Source organism: Carassius gibelio, chromosome A10, assembly GCF_023724105.1.
Source record: "Carassius gibelio isolate Cgi1373 ecotype wild population from Czech Republic chromosome A10, carGib1.2-hapl.c, whole genome shotgun sequence".
Classification (NCBI taxonomy): Eukaryota; Metazoa; Chordata; class Actinopteri; order Cypriniformes; family Cyprinidae; genus Carassius; species Carassius gibelio.
Window position 1 is genome coordinate 1,778,463 of NC_068380.1, and position 17,508 is coordinate 1,795,970.

Genomic DNA, 17,508 nt, shown 5'->3' on the forward strand with positions numbered 1-17,508 from the left:
TGCTCTAACACTAACACACTCACCCTGCTGCCTGTCCATCACACCTGACCCCCTGCAACTGACATACACCAACCTGAAGATTCAGTCCTGCTCCATTCTGAGTTGCCTTAGTATCAGAATATACTAGAAAACGTGCCATGAGCTCTGTGAGGACGAATGAAGACTTGTTTGTGACATCATGATGAAACGGGAGCATTATATTTTATATTATTTTATTCACATTATCAGTCAATAAGTGTTAAATACTTGTAGTGTTATCAGCTAAACCTAAACCAATAACCTGAAAAAAAAAAAAAAATATATATATATATATATATAAAATAGAACTTATTTTATTTACAATTTCAGATTTTTGTCTAATTCAATTTATTTTAGTAAAATTACTAAAACTGAACTAAAGTAAATTGACATTTTAAAAATTAAAACAACAAAATAACTAAGACAGTTGTTTCAGAAACGCCAATATAGTCTTTTTTTTATATCTAAACTAATATATTTAAAAAAAACTTTTTTTTGTACAGTGCAACTTTTGTTTTCTATTTATTTTCAGTCCGTCATTTGCACGGTTTACCTCATGAATATTAATTATGTAAAGTAACGTGTTATACAATTTGTGACCATTTTAAGATTAAGATTATTTTGTAAGATATTTTCAACCACCTGTCCATTTTTTTTTTGACAAGTGCAATGTAGTATAGTCAAATACTAAGGCAATTTTCCGATATCATCGAAATTCTATGATATCGGTATGATGATTGGTTTTGTCAGCAACTCGTCATGAATTTTAATCATGTTCACTTTGGTTACCGTTACAGACCAAACTACTCTTGAGAGGACACGAGCTACACTATAATACTCAGTCTCTTCCGTTATCAATATCAAACTTTGCATGTTTTGCGGTGCAAATTACTTCATTGATTATAACCGGAGAGTTAATGGAACTGCAGGGAGTTTGTGTTCAATGGAAAGCTAATAATTCATTTAATCGTAAAAAATGTAAAAAGAAATACTTTTAAAATAGCATCAATTCAAAACACCTACTAACAAAATGAAATATTTTATTTGTTTACCTGCATGTCAGGTGACCATTAAGCAACCTCAGAGAAACGGAAGCATTCAAATGTGATTTAATTATTCAAATATATATTTTTTTTTTAATCTCTGGGGTACTTCAAGAAAATATCAGTTGAAAGAGGTTCAGATGACCAAAAAAAAAAGTTTGGGAATTCATCATGTAACGAATAAAAAAAAGTAACCTGTCTGATTACGAATATTTAAAAATGTAAGTTAATTAATTACAATTACTTAATTTTTGGAATCTGATTATGAATCCAGATTAAATTTAATTAAATACTACCCAGTTCTGCCAGTAACCATTCTCAGTTGTGCATTTTTGTTCTTGTTTTCTTGCTAATGTCGCAGTTAAACCCGTCTAATCCTAGTAAATGTTGCAGATAGTTCATTAAAGCATCTATAGAGGGCGCTAGTGTATCAACATTACATTGCTGATCCCACGTGGTTTTGGGTAATCGAGGGTTTCATGTACATCCTCTGTTCTTTATAGACACATACTAATATTATAGTATTGATTAGCACACACTAATCTATGCTTCTCCAGCATAACCAAATGAATGGTGCTCCTACACAAATGCACGTCTGAAATGACCATCCAATCATTTGCAATAATCTTTCCGTTCATTTCAAATGTGATATGAGTTGTGTGTGGCTCCTTGTTTATTGTTGTTCTGTCCCTCTCATCGACGACATCATTTTATTAATTTTATTTTTTAAGATTTGCCACATTTGTGTGTGTATTTTGTGTCGTCTTGACTTTTTCATATGTGTGTGAGTGTTTGTAAGCAGGCGTGCCGAGACATGAACTGAGGGGTTTTCCTGTTTGTTCCAGAGTTTCGCTCCCCGTCTCACTTGAGTGGTTTGAACCGCTCGGCCTCTCTGAGCCACACAGAAAGAGTCGACTCTGTGTCCGTCATCGGCAGTAACAGTCAGCTCAATAACAGCCCTGTGGCACAGTACATCCCTGATTTTAACGTGCGGGCCCTCACTGACCTGCAGTATGTGAAGGTATGTTACGTCTATAAACAGCTGATAACAGCAAGGTTTCAGTCTGGTCTTCACACAAATGTATGTATGACTTCAGAAAAGGCGATGGGACTTTTCAATCATTTAATCGAAAATACAATAATACTTTGAAATATTTCAGTTTAAAAGTAAGTGTTTTCTATTTGAATATATTTGAAAAAGTAATTTATTTCTGTGATGGAATACTGAATTTTCAGTATCATTAAGTCTTCAGGTTCACATAATAAATATATATATATATATATATATATATATATATATATATATATATATATATATATATATATATATATATATATATATATATATATATATATATATACTATTAATATAATTTAAATATAAAAAAACAACATTAACAAAAATGACCACAATTAATATATATATATATATATATATATATATATATATATATAAAATATTAATTGTGGTCATTTTTGTTAATGTTGTTTTTTTATATTTAAATTATATTAATAGTTAATTACATTTTTTTTATTTTTAACTCTTTTTTCAGAAAGTATGTAACTAAGGAATGTGTGCTGAGTTAGTGGGATCAAAATATTTGTGAATTTTGTATTATTAATCATTTTGAAAACAGCTGTGCTGCTTAATATTTTTGTGGAAACTGTGATACTTTTTTTGATGAATAGAAAGTTCGAACGACAGCATTTATATTATTGTATCTTTTGTAAAATAATTTTATTTACCCTCACGTTTGATCAATTTAAGTTCTTACTGAGAAAAAGTATTCATTTCTTTCCAAAAAGAAAAAATTGAGCATCAGTGTAAATAAGTTTCTATTTGTATTTTTCAGGTCACTCGTTCGCAGTACCAAACCGGCCTCCTGGCTTCAAAACTGGACAGCATGCCCCAGTCTCCTGAGAGCAGCCATATCCGCCTGAACCCCTCCCCTCTTCCGCCTCTGACCCCCCCCATGTCCTCCACCGTGAACCACACCACAGCGCCGCCAGCACTCAGAGAGAACGGGCCGGATGAGACCACCTCGCTGCTCAACGACAAGAACAGTCTGTCCAAACAGCGTCCGAGCCACATCCTCCCTCAGAACCAGTCGCACCTGAACACCAACACTAGCCCGATGCCCCTCCCCAACCCTCTCGCGCATCACATGCACACCTTCACCCACACGCACACAGAGAGCACCATTTGACGACACTAATCTGGGGCTCAGAGAGCTCCAGAGCTGACCGAAGGCGATCACACAAACACACCGGACGATGTAGCGTACTTTCTCTCGATTCGAGATGATAAAGTGTGTCCAAAAACTCCCAAAAAGTGCATCGTCTTCAACATTCCCACTGTGATTTTAGGGGCTGCGGGTTCAGCCCGACATTGAGGTGTTCAGTTAAGCAGACTGTTATGCCTGCTATTGCATGTTAATCATGTAGAGACTCTATCAAAGCTTTCAGCATATAAGTGTGTTCGGTATGCAACAGATACCGTTTAAAGGCATTATAAAATTACATCATTATCTAATCGAACTATTGAACAATATGCACTTTTTATAATGTCTCTGACCCAGCAGCATACATTCATGTGCTGTAGTTTTCTGAGACTTTGACCATAAGAGCACTTTGAGTCTCATAAGCTATCATTGGACTGAACTATCCTTTTAGCACAAACGAAGACTGATCTGGTCTAGTTTTCTTGCTATGATTTTGACCGCTTTCTTTCAAAGTCGAAAGCATCAAGCTTAGGTGAATTTTTTTTTGTAGCTATTTGATGTAGCTGTATGTGACGCAATCGTAGCTCTACGTGACAAGCGTGAAGGGAAACTTTGTAAATTTAGTTTGGAGACGTGAAATTTGCTGACGCAGATGTGGTTTGGAGAACCAGACATGGTCAGTTAGTGCTCTAAACAGACTGCAAACTGCAAATTCAGATCTGTGATACGTGATTAAAAACATGATCTAATAATTTATTTAAATATGAATATATTTATTTTATTTTTGTCTAAATTAGTATGTATATTTGAAACGTGTTTTTTTTTTTTTTTTTTTTTTTGACACAATTATGACATCCTCCGGGACAAACCTTTGTTATATTTCACAACAAAATATTATATTTGATAAAATAAAGCCTGTTTACACCATTAAGATTTTTTTGCATTGTATTATGCATTATTTTCATGAGAATTAATCACATTTCCGTCACAATTTTTTTTATATTACTGGAATACAATTATTTGTTCATTTACATTTTTTTTCTTTTTTTTTTTTTATACTTGAAATGCATTCAAATGCACCATAATGTATAAATGCTTAACAATATACTTTTTTCACGTTATACTAATGAAACTGATAACACAAAAATCTTAATGGTCCTAATTATGTTAATTTTTATTTTGGGGTGAAATATGACCTTAGATTTTGTAAGATTTAACCAGTTCTTGATCTCGAAGGACTGTCCATCAAACAACACATGCTGTTTTCCACCGACATTCCCATCCTCAGAAACAATAATTGATTCTCATGTATTTTTGTATGCTACTGAATCTTTAGCTTTTCTTCCTGAATTATAAAGTCAGGTTCGTTAAAGGAATAGGTCACCCAAAAAAACTTAACATTTACTGATCCTTAGCCAATCCAAGATGTTGATGAGTTTCTTCATCAGAACAGATTTGGATGAATGTAACATTGCATCACTTGCTCACCAGTGGATCTTCTGCAGTGAATGGGTGCCGTCAGAATGAGAGTCCAAACAACTGAGAAAAACATCACAATAATCCACCAAGACATTTTCCATCGTTCCTTTCAGCTAAATTATGAGTCCTTTCTCCATTATATTGCTTTCTTCAGTGAAAAAAATTGTCTCTTCTGAATCCGGAGAGAAATCTGCACAGATCAAGCACTCTTGAAACTAATATGTGAGTGGGTTTGTTTCTTACAAACAGCTTTTTGCTTCACAAGACATTAATTGATGGACTGGAGTGGGGTGGATTATTGTGATGTTTTTAGCACCTGTTTGGACTCTCATTCTGACGGCACCCATTCACTGCAGAGGAACCATTGGTGAGCAGTTTCTCAATTTATTTTCCAATGAAGAACTTTCAACAAATTTGTATTTTTATTTAGTGAACTATTTCAAACTAAAGCCTCTTTCCTTGCGCTAGTTTTAAGCGGTTCTGTCCAGAGATCATGTTTCGGAGGTCACTCAGTGATTCTTCAGTTGTGTTCCTCTAATGCTGAGTTGACATTAGAAACCATTTTTAAACCTTATTCTGATGTATTCATAATGTAACTACGCTATGCAGTGCATGCATAAAGCTTCCAGTGTTAAAGTGTTCTTTTATTTCATAAATTGTAATTAGAGTATTAGAAATAATCATGGAGAAGAATGGCACTGGATGGATTATTTATTTTTTCTCATTGAAGCGTATAAAATTGACTTTGTCCAGCTAGTGTACGATGATTTATAAGTTATTTATAAATGTTTTGTTGCCTTTACGAGAGATTTAAATCTGAAGCAATAAATAGGTCTGTTTCTTTTTAAGATGTTTAATGTACAATTGCACAGTGAAAGAAATAAGTTTGCATTTTACCTCAAATTATATTTGTTGTATGTGAAATTTGAGTAGTATTTACTTAAACTGAAACCAAAACGTGGGCATTGCGCTCAAACTCTGTACTGAGGCGTAATATGTTTTATCATGACCAAAGCTGCAACACTACATGGAATTAAATTTATAAATGACAACATTAACCAAAGCCTTTTGCACTCTGATTTGTCCATATGCTCATTATTTCTCTCTTTTTGCACAGTGACTCTGTGCTTGTGGAAACTAATGAAATTCTTTTGAGTGTGATGCTGGGATTTAAATTCAGCTCTGTAATCTGCTTTTAATGTTCATGGTAGTTTCTCATAGATGTTGTGCTTGTTCCCATTTGATAATTAGACCACAGTAGATTCCAAAAGTGTGTTTTCAGGAAGCGTATGCATTTTCCACTCTGCATTTATTTACTTTTCAGGGTCATGACCTATATTGACCTTTCAAACTGTTCAGGGTATTGTATTGCATACTAAGCAAACTTTGTTGTGGGTTCACTATTGACTTACATAAAGAGTGAAAACACAGATATCCTTTAAAAAGCTATGTGAAATACAGAAAAATAATTTCTTCATTTATTTTAGATTGTGGTTAGTTTATTTGTGTCTTTTTTTACTTTTAAAATCATCACAACAAACCATAATTATGATGTTTGTCTTTCTTTTATGTTGCTCTCTTCAAAGGGAAATGGAAAACGCAGATGTGTAGGCCTTCTTTAATTCCCATTAACACGATCGTATTTAAATCAATCTGTATATAGCCTAATATTTTGTATTTCTGTTGAGTTCTGATGATATAAATGCTAAATCTAAATAACTATATTAAGAATCAAGACTCCTCTTTTGCTCGGTCTCGATAATGATGTTGCTTTAATTCCAATGGCAAACCATAAGGTAAAACTTTTGCAATGTGCAAAACATTACGGTAAGTTTTTAACTTGCTACCTCTCTCTTTGTAAACTAACTGCTAAATTCGAATAAATATTAAATGTGAATATAAAAAAAACTGTTCTAACCAGATAATGCCGTTTGTTTTCAAAATAGCGTTGTGAAGATGCGGATCTCATCTCTCACACTCTGAAGTTCTTCAGTGCCGCTGTGGGCGTGGTTTACCAAAACAGACCGTTCTCCTATTGGTCAAGTGAGTACTTGCTCTTCTGACATTGGTCCATTGTGAACACGACGTAGCGGTAGTGCAAAAAAGAAAAGAAAAAGAAACCGCGTTCATTGTGGCTCCAGAATTCAGGGGCAAGTGCCTGTTTCTCAAGAAACACGGAGCCAACATGGCGACCGGGCCGAGTCAGTTTCCCTCACCGTTTTATATGAAAACAGCTGAAAAAGTAGGAGGGTAGTGTAGCGGCAACAACATCGGAGTCACATGATTCATAAAGCCAGGCTGCCCTGTTCCAATATGGTGGTCAGCTTGGCAGAGCTGCGTCTCCCGTTGATCATATCGTTCCTGTGCGGGTTCGGAGCCTGCAGCCTTCAAGAAACGCAGGTTTACGGACTGCGCCTGGAGGACTTAAACGAGCGGGTGTACATGCGCGAACGGGTCCTCGTAGCTCCGCACGGGACCATCTTCAAGCTCAGATTGTTTGGGTCCTACCTGTCCAATGAGACCTGGCCGTGGGTCGCGTTCGCCGCGGTTGGAGGCGGTTCAGTTGACCCGTGCGAGCTGGAGGAACGCCGCAACTCCTCTGCGTTTCAGGTACGCGGAGCGTTCAAGTTGGATGACGAGAACAGCGGGATTATAGAAGTCCAGACCGAAGCTGCAGCATCCGATCCGGGGAATAAAGATGCAGAGCCCGAGTTCCATCATGTTTGCGTCTTAAAGGGCCAGACATGGGGGTCTTTTGGGTCGGACAAGTTGATTATTAAGAACCCGGCTGTGCCATCAGATTACATTCCATTATGGGGTCTGATTTTGGTGGTTGTGCTTCTGGTTTTGGTTTGCTGTGTGGTCAGATGTGTGAATCTGAGTTTGCTGTGGCTGGACCCACTGGAGCTGTATGTTTTGCACAGCTGTGGTTCGGAGGATGAAAAGCGGGCAGCCAAGCGCCTCAAGCCTATTCGAAGGAGAGGAAATGTTCTGGTTTGTTCGCTCTTGTTTATTTGTGCTCTGGGTCACTCTGTGCTCGGCGTCCTGTTGTACCGCCTCTATGGGTCCATCGTGCCTGCTGTGTTCACTAGTGGCTTCCTCATATTCCTTCTGGCTGAGCTGGTTCCTCATATTGTATGTTCAGGTTATGGGTTCCAGATGGCACCGGGTTTGACATGGCTGGCCCAGATCTGTCTCATCCTGACGTGTCCGCTTTCTTGTCCTCTCGGCCTCCTGCTGGACTTGATTCTGCATCGGGATGTGAGCACCGTCGGCATCCGTGAGAAAACCATGGAAATGATTCGGACTAGTGTGAACGATCCGTATAATGAGTTCGTCAAGGTGGAGTTCAGTAAAGGCGCTCTCAGGACCAAAACCGTGGAGGACATCCTGACGCCTCTGAAAGACTGCTTCATGCTGCCCTCGACGGCCGTCCTGGACTTCAACACCATGTCTGAGATCATGCAGAGCGGTTACACTCGCGTCCCGGTGTATGAAGAGGAGAAGTCCAATATCATCGAAATCCTGTACGTCAAAGACCTGGCGCTGGTTGACCCGGAGGACCACACTCCCATGACCACCATCACCAAGTTCTACAACCATCCTCTGCATTATGTTTTTAATGACACCAAACTGGATGCAATGCTGGAAGAATTCAAAAAAGGCATGTCGAATCTAAAGCACATGCCTTCAAACTATAAGTATCGGTCTCTGACTGATATTTTACCAATGTGCATTTATTGCTATTGACCTGACTAAGCCAATACTGATTGCCTGTAATATTTGTTTTATATTATCATTATTAGTATTGATCTGTGTTTGAAGTGTTTTCATAACTAGATCATTTTAAGAACATGCCTTCAAACTACTTGTATCTGTATATGATGTCATGATTTTCATATTCTTATGTTTCAGTATTTAAATATTTATCATTGTATTATTAGCAGCTACTGCTGTTGGCCTGATTAGGCTTATACTGAATGTATGTAAAAAAAATAAATTATATATATATATATATATATATATATATATATATATATATATATATATATATATATTATTTATCAAATATTAGCATATATTAATGTTAACTTTTAAAATGATTAAATATTTAGCAATAAGTATTATAATTCTAATTACGGTATTTACCGGACTATAAGTCACACTTTTTTCATAGTTAGGCAGGTCCTGCGACTTGTAGTCAGGTGTGACTTATCTTAATTAATTTGAGATGAACCAAGAGAAAACATTACCGTCTCCAGCCGCGAGAGGGCGCTCTATACTGCTCACTGCTCCTGTAGTCTACACTGAAGACATAGAGCGCCCTCTCGCGGCTGGAGACGGTAATGTTTTTTCTTGGTTCTAAATAAATGGGACTTATAGTCCAGTGCGACTTATACATGTTTTTTTTCCCTCGTCATTTTTGGACTGATGCGACTTATACTTAGGTGCGACTTATAGTCTGAAAAATACGGTATCATTATTTTGAGTGTTATTTGCATTTTGATAACATGATAATCCTAAACAAATGTGTTTTTTTTTTTCAATGTTAGCCAGTATTTTACTTATAATCACTGATTTTGAATGCATAATATATAAATATATGGTTTTTATTTTCACTAAACCTTTTTTATTTTTCCTTTTATATTTTAATAACTCCTACTTTTTCAAGATTGGTTAATCGCTGAATTTTTGTTTTGTCATATTTTTTGAAGATGAATATTTATTGTATAATAAGAAATCTATTTTTTGTTTTAATCATGATGATTTATAGAATGCAGTTATTGAAACTTCTCCTAAAGCATGTGTTTTCTCTCTGTGTCCTCGTAGGGAACTCCCACCTGGCCATCGTTCAGAAGGTGAATAATGAGGGCGAAGGAGACCCCTTCTACGAGGTCCTGGGTCTGGTCACGCTGGAGGACGTCATCGAGGAGATCATCAAATCTGAGATCCTGGACGAGTCTGATGGCTACAGTGAGCAGCCGCTTGATGTGTTTTTGAGCTGAACCCAGCATTTAAACTCGTTTACAATGCGTTTGTGTTTTTCCACAGTGGACGTGAAGGTGAAGCGTCCGATGGCCCCGGTGGAGATCCCTCTGGAGACACGCGGCGTTCACGACGAGTTCTCCATCTTCAAACCTCCAGAGGGTGAACCAAAGATCCGCACCTCTCCCCAACTATTGCTGGCCACCCACCGATTCCTGTCCCGAGGTCTGTCTGCTTTCATATCAACCGAGAGGCTTCAAGAGTCTGTGTGTTACAGTGATTTGTACGGTCTTGGGAAAATCCGGCATGTTTTGTTTAGTCAGTAATTCGTTATAAATAAATCAGTTCAACGTGGTCATCCTTTACTATAACGAGGAAACAAAATATTAATTTGTTGCCGTGATAAATCAGTTTTTGTCTGCATGTCGTGTACAGGGCTCTGTAGCTATATCATAAAAAAACAACGGTAAAAAATGCATTTATTAATGATAACAATAATATTAATAACCACAAAACAATATCTCATTATAGTGAATTAAGACCATTCAAGCAACTTGTCATATTCCTATACAGTTAGTTTTTGTTTATATACAGTGTACACTTTTATTCAAACATATTTGGCAAGAACACATTTGATTGATCAAAACAAGTGAAAGTAAAGACATTTATAATGCTCCAAAAGATTCCTGAAAAAAAAATATGAAGCAGCACAACTCCTCTGAGCACTGAAGATGATAATAATAACAAATGTTTCTTAAGCGGCAAATCAGTATATTAGAATGATTTCTGAAGGATCACGTGACGCTGAAGACTGAAGAAGTCAAATTTAGCTTTGCATCACAGGAATAAATGACATTTTAAAATATAGACATTCTTATAAAAACATGAAGAAAGTAGTGCATGTCTGTTTGGCTGACAAGAATAAAGAAGTTTGTCTCAGCAAGCCTCAATCTTTAGAGGACATTCCCGTCTCTGGGATCAATGGAAGGACAATGTTATGTGCTGGTTAATGTGATTTCATACTCCTCTGTTTCAGAGGTGGAACACTTCAGCCCACAGCGTGTGTCAGAGAGAGTCCTGTTTCATCTGCTGCGGCACCCCAGCGTCAACCAAGAAGTGAAGTTTGACCCCGCGGTCCGGCTCAGTCCTGATCACTACCTGTACACCCGAAACCATCCGGTGGATTACTTCATTCTGCTGCTGCAGGTGCGCTGCGGTGTCCCACTGATGTGTGCATGTCACACGCTTTATCAGCAGTGGTGTGAATAAAAGTGCTGATAAATATACAATATCTAAATATGATATTATTACTCGATGTTGTAGTAAAAAATAATATTTGATCATTTAATAATGAGAGATCAATAATAATAATAACCAATAAATGAATTGTTTATAATTATTGATCTATCAGAACGTTTAAAGTGTTTTGATAAATATGACATTAGTAGTTGATTTAATTTAAAAATAACTTTTTTCACAATTAAATGTGATATTAGCAGTACTAGTAGAAGTAGTTTTTTTATTAAAACAATCATAATAAATATTTTATTAACATTTTTAAACCGATTTCATTAATATTGCAAATGTAATATTATTATAATTGTAATAAATTATTTGTAAAACATAAATATTTAAACATTGCTAATTATTTGTTAGTATTTTGGTAATTTTGATATTAGCAGTACTACTAGTAGCATTGCTAGTAGTAGTAGTATTTTATTATTATTAAAACAATCATAATATAATAATATTTTATTAACACTTAAACTGATTTCAATATTTAATCTATATTGTTATAATCATATTATTTTAATATAGCAAATTTAATATTAACTATTATTATTATAATTGTAATACAATTATTTTTAAAACATTAATATATAAAAAATATATTATAAATATTTGTTAGTTGTGTTTTTGAAATGTGATGTCAGTAGTACTAGTACTGTAGTATTAGTATTATTGGTAGTATTTATTAAAATATGACCATTTAAAATATTTTTAAACATATCAATATTTGATGAGTCAACATTGATAATTTAATAATAAATGTTGTTATTATTATAAAAATTGAAGATATATATATATACATATGTATATGTTTTTCACATTAATTGGAATATATATATATTTTGAATTCTAAAATAAAATGTGTGAATTTCTTAGAATTGTCTGTGATGTTTGGATCATATATTTGTGTGCAGGGCCGTGTGGAGGTGGAGATCGGGAAAGAGGGTTTGAAGTTTGAGAATGGCGCGTTCACCTACTACGGCGTTTCAGCGCTCACAGCTCCCTCCTCAGGTGTGTCCCGGTGAATAAGTGAATTTATGGCAATCCCAGATCCAATCCAAATTCACCATTCTAATCCAAGGTTGACTCATGAATGTTGGCATAAAAATGCACGCTAGTCAAAGACATTCCTGTCAGTTTTGGTTGTAAACTGTCGAGCAACAAAACAAAACCCAGCTGGTGTGATTCTGCAAGCCTGCTGTGTTTTGAAAGCAGAAGGACTATATGGGACTATTGTTTAGATGTTGATGTTCAGCTGACCACTCACCATGACCTCTTGAGTTTTCTGACCTGACTGAAAGTCAAATGCTGCATGAAGTGATAAGTTTGCATCCAGTGAGAACACCCAATCCAAACATGTGCATGGAATAATTTTATGCAGTAGCAGGAAACTCGGATAAACATCTGAGGAAGAGATAAGATTTATCACTTGTTGTTTTATTGCGTAACGTCTGATTGGGATCAGAGTGTTATTGCTGTTTAATATGTTCTGGTGTATGGCCTGTGTGTGATGATTGTTTGTGTGATCAGTCCATCAGTCTCCGGTGTCCACGCAGCATCAGTCCCCCAGAGACCCCTTTGATTTGGGAGACGCCACCAGCCCGTCCAGCTACTGTCCCGACTACACCGTCCGAGCCCTCACAGACCTGCAGTTCATCAAGGTGAGCGCAGAACAACACGATCAGCTCTCGGCGCACTTTGCTTGAGGTTATTCTTTTTGACTTGACTGTTCCAATAAGTATTTATTTATATTTGATCATGGATCGTTGCTTATGAATCAAAACTGACTTTCTTTCTGCTATTATTGTCCATGATTCCTCAATGCATGTTGCAATGCAAGTTGTTGTTGTTTTTAAATAAAACTTAAATAAAATTTCACTTAGTTAAACATTTAAAAAGATACATTAAATATTATTATTCGTTTTAGTATACATTAAATATTTTTCTTTGTTTTAGCATTCTATATATTTAAATATTTTAGGAGTATTATTATTATTCAACATTAATCCAAATAGATTTAAATTTGTATTTTTTATTATTGTAGCATTTAAATTTTTTTTTAAATGTAAATGTATTTTTAATATCTTTAAATGTTTATTATTACTATTATTATTTCAACATTTTAAACTATTTTAAATTATAAAATATTTATTAAAATTGTAAAATATACTTAAAACATATATTAATGTTTTAAATATATTTTATTACTATAATATTATTATTATTAATATCTTAACATTTTAAATTATATTTAAACTACTGAAAAAAACATATATAAATTGATTTTTAAGCAAAGAGTATTTATTTTTTTAATAGATAAAAATAGTTTTTCGAGACCTATAATCAGATTCAACCATTTTGTATTGTACTGTTATTTTTATATTTGATTTATGCAATTGTAGTTAGCTTCCCTCATGAAAGATGCATAGTGTTGAACATTTGTCTTTTTTTGTGTGTCAATTTGTTTGTTGTGTACATCTTTATTCTGGAACTTATTGAAGATTTCCTTAGAAAAATGCTAGACTTCTTCATCAATAATGTACCTATCTGAAAAGGTCAGTTTAGTGTCTTCAGCTGTTAAAATGGGCCCGTGTCCCACAGGTGACCCGTCTGCAGTACCTCAACGCTGTGATGGCGTCGCGGGTAGCACAGAGCCCCGACCCGCCTGAAATCAAGATCCTGCCCAACAGTCAAACCAAACTCCTGAACGAGAAAAACACCACTCAAGGTACGTGGCATGATCACACCGGCACACATGCATGACTCTGAGTACAGAACAGAACTCCTTGTGCTTCTGATTTAGCGCCGTGTTCTCCCCGTGTTTCTGTGTAACTGGCTTGCGTCGGAATGTTGTGGAGTCTAAACATGCAAGAACAGGTCGACCGGAAATATCTATGAATCTGCATCGCTCTCTTCTGCTGAACTAAGACTGTGATCTCTTTCTGTGTCTTTTTCTCTCCTTCCCTTCATTTTCTCCCTCTTTTTATCTCCTTTAGACTTTCAGCTCCACTTTTCATTCTTTGAAGCAATTGACAACTACTGTTAGTGTGCTTTGCATGAGGTAAATGCAAGTGATTAGCATGGTGTGTTACGTTTGAAACATGTCTCCCATCAACACATCGGAGCATCACCAGGTGGTTGGTATGACACGTCAGTGCATGTCACCGCTTTCATTTGAATGCAGCACAGAAGTGAGCTTAAGTCAGTGTTTTTCACTCCTAATTTCTTTTTAATGCCACTGTTTTGCAAAGTAACCCTCTTCTATATTAATGCTGTCTGTTGGCACCTCCACATTAAACTCTCAGACAGGAGATAAATGTCCAGGTGGGTCTGACAAATGTTATATTTAATTTAATTTTGAATTCATTTATTTGTTTGTGTGATAAATAAATTTATATATATAAATTTATATAAAAATATATATAAAATATATATATAAAATATATATATATATATATATATATTATACAATAATATAATAGTCTGATATTCCAATATATATATTTCCACAATATCATCAGTATTTATTTGTTTTTTTATTTAATTTCATTCAAATAGTAAATGGGTGAATCTCACAAAAGGAGGTCATATTTCACCCGAAATCAAAAGATATAAATGAGAAATAATATTATGTGCCTTATATTCTCATACCCATTACTGTAAAGACCAATTATATACGTATTTAAATTGTAAAATATGTATACATAATATAAGTATTGTTTGTGCCATCTAAAAAAAATACTTAACTGTACTTTTGTTTTTACCTTAAAGTAGTAATTTGACTTCATTACATGAAAGAGAATAAGATTGAAAATGTAAAAACAAAAATGTACGTATATTCAAAAGGAAAAAATAATGGACTAATTACAATTGACTTAATTGTCAAGTAAAATAATGTAAAAATACATTGTATGTGTGAACTTTACGTGACTTTTTACCACACGTCAACTAATAAGCTACTACTACTACTAATTCTCTGAGGAAGTTTTAGTGATTCATTTGCCTTTAAATGGAAGGTGTGTCTTAATCCATCTACCATTTGAGTTTTAAATTGTCAACTGAAGTATTTCTGGTCATTTTGGACACTGTCCACAGAATGATGTCAGAATATGTCAGCAGGAAATCAGTGTTTTTGACGGAGGGTTTCATTCTGGTTCCCCGTGCTCTGCAGGTGCGAGCAAGAGCCAGGAATCTAGTCCAGACGAGGAGCTTCACAGCCAGAGAGGAGCGTTTTGACCTTCCACCTAACCTTCCTGCAGAACTCACAAGGATCTTATTGTGACAGCTAATTTGTTTTTGTCATCTTAAGTGAACCTTTTACTCCTGGAGTGCAGCGATTGAGCCAGATGCAGGACTGCTGAAAACAAAAGACTTGTTCATTCTGGTCAAACCGGATCCGTTCTCACTCTTCTCCTTATTTAGCCATTCCCTCTGATGTCACTTCCTCTGTTGGAGATCACTTATTTCTACAAGATGTGTGCGTGTACATATGTGCTTATAAATTAAATGGTGTGCCAAGATTTTGCTATCCCTGTCGTATCATATAAACCGTATATACAGCCCTGAATTGTCAAGCCCTTATGTGCCAAAATAGTCATCCTCATGTCATTCCATACACATAATCTTGTCTTTTCTGTTTAATAATGACTGCAGCTTCATTAAAGCACTCAAATGTCATTCTCCATATGTATTTGAACTGTCAAACCCAAGAAACAAATCTGAACACAAATACAATTTTAGAGCTTTTGGGGGAAGTACACGCTTAAAAACAAAGGTTTTGTATAGTGGTTCCACAGGTGCCAGTAAAGAAAATAAAGTTCTTTATTGTTAACATCCATAGAATCTTTCCATTCCACAAAAAGTTTAGGGTTTAGATTATTCAAAATGTTCTTCACACACTCTTAAAAATAAAGGTTCCAAAAGGAATCATTGTGTTCGTTAAAGAACCTTTCAGTGAACAGTTCTAAAAGGAACCATCGAACAAATTTTTTTAAAGCTTTCCCATACTGGAATAACCTGAGCATTCCATTGGTTTAAAATGGAATTGATCTTAGCAGTAATAAAAATCCCATGTTTTAGAGGTGGTATCTAAATTGAAATATAGAAACCTTGTTTAGATGCTTGTTAATGAGTCTAGAAGCTTTTCTGATGTTCCGTTGTAATGAATCCGTTATCCGTTCCATCCGCTTGTCCTATTATAAGATGCTTGGCTAAACATTCTTAGTAGCTTATTTTACATTTTTACAACATTCCACTTCCAGCTTAGACTTATTCAAATGTTTGGAATAATTGTTTGTTTGTTGTTTTTTTTTCAACCATTTTTCTTATGCTCACCAAGTGAAATATGGTGAAAATCTTATTAGTTTTCTGTTTGAATATATTTTAAATTGTAATTTATTCCTGTAATTCAGTGCTGAATTTTCAACATCATTCCTCCAGTCTTCAGTGTCACATGATCTTCAGAAATCATTCTGATATGCTGATTTGCTGCTCAAGAAAAATCTTTCTTATTATCAATGTTGAATACGGTTGTGCTGCTTCATATTTTTGTGTAAACCATGATACAGTTTTCCATTATTTACTGATGAATAAAAGTGCAAAAGAACAGCATTTATTTGAAATAAAAATCATAAATGTCTTTACTGTCACTTTTGATTAATTTAGTGCAATCTTTATGAATAGAAATATGCATTTCTTAAAAAAGGTTTTGATGTGTAAAGCAACAATATTATTTGAGTAACTTTCAGGAAGGACTTTATGTTCAAGAAATTCAAGCCTTCATCTGTTGCATTATTCTGATGCAAAATAGTCATGTAACCTTTTTTTAAGCAGTTATTTACAAGAGTGCTCATTTCTGTTGCTGTCATAATAACCCATCCGCTGAAAATCGTTTTCTTTATAAGAAGCAAGTCTAAGTGAGGCATGATGGTCTTTCTGCTCTGTGTTCTTGTTTTGTCAGACATAAAGGTCCAGGGGTTTTAATGTCCGGTCGCTTTCCCCCGTGTGTGTGTGTGTAAGCTTTTTTTATGATTTTTCTACTGGGTATTTAATTGGTAACCTGTTGATGAGACATTTTCAGTAGTAGCGAAGCTGTGTATCCTTGAGTAGCACCTGGGTGTGTGGTATTTCCTTGGGTGCAAGTCCTAGTGTGGCATACGTCTCTCTATTATGTCTGTTGCACGTCGGGTCTACATTTGGTATAAAGCAGAGACGTGACTCCCATTTATTTCTTTTTTATTTTGTGATGTTAATTGGTGTTTGTTTGACTTCGAAACAACCGCTAGCGCGTCAGTGTACTGTTTGTACTTTCCTCTGTATCTTTTCTATTTTGACTGTCACTTTGGAGGATGAGATGAAGTGATTGTGAGACCTGGTGTTCCCGCTTAAAGCTGATAATGAACGTCTGAGTCAAGAATGAGCTGAGTTCAGGCAAGTTCTAGTGTCGTACCATCCAAACTTAATGATGGGGG

At 35.3% G+C, this 17,508-nt stretch overlaps 3 protein-coding genes across 8 annotated transcripts in view; 2 read left to right on the forward strand and 1 right to left on the reverse strand.

Moving 5' to 3' along the window:
- LOC128020774 (metal transporter CNNM4) overlaps window positions 1–6,762 on the forward strand; it is a 20,081-nt gene extending 13,319 nt beyond the window's left edge. For both annotated transcript variants that reach the window (XM_052607436.1, XM_052607435.1), the window contains 2 exons: window positions 1,907–2,082; window positions 2,915–6,762. In XM_052607436.1, the coding sequence (XP_052463396.1) occupies window positions 1,907–2,082; window positions 2,915–3,268 (530 nt within the window). In that variant the 3' untranslated portion in view covers window positions 3,269–6,762. The remainder of the gene's footprint in view (window positions 1–1,906; window positions 2,083–2,914) is intronic.
- Window positions 1–6,858, reverse strand: part of LOC128020776 (tubulin alpha chain, testis-specific-like) — a 25,581-nt gene extending 18,723 nt beyond the window's left edge. The window contains exon 1 of the mRNA XM_052607441.1: window positions 6,681–6,858. Within this exon, the coding sequence (XP_052463401.1) occupies window positions 6,681–6,731 (51 nt within the window). The 5' untranslated portion in view covers window positions 6,732–6,858. The remainder of the gene's footprint in view (window positions 1–6,680) is intronic.
- Window positions 6,858–16,676, forward strand: LOC128020775 (metal transporter CNNM3). Of its 5 annotated transcripts, none has more exons than XR_008185391.1 (10): window positions 6,899–8,426; window positions 9,593–9,736; window positions 9,815–9,973; window positions 10,785–10,954; window positions 11,953–12,049; window positions 12,569–12,699; window positions 13,640–13,766; window positions 14,035–14,239; window positions 14,344–14,362; window positions 15,210–16,676. XR_008185391.1 is itself a non-coding variant. In XM_052607437.1 (10 exons), the coding sequence occupies exons 1-8, from the start codon at window positions 7,043–7,045 to the stop codon at window positions 14,082–14,084; spliced, it is 2,262 nt and encodes a 753-aa protein (XP_052463397.1). In that variant the 5' UTR covers window positions 6,899–7,042; the 3' UTR covers window positions 14,085–14,099; window positions 14,344–14,362; window positions 15,210–16,676. The 5 variants fall into 5 exon arrangements, 3 of the variants coding, with proteins under 3 accessions (XP_052463399.1, XP_052463397.1, XP_052463400.1); XR_008185392.1 differs by having other exon boundaries at window positions 14,035–14,229; XM_052607437.1 differs by having other exon boundaries at window positions 14,035–14,099.
- The last annotated feature ends 832 nt before the right edge of the window (window positions 16,677–17,508 follow it).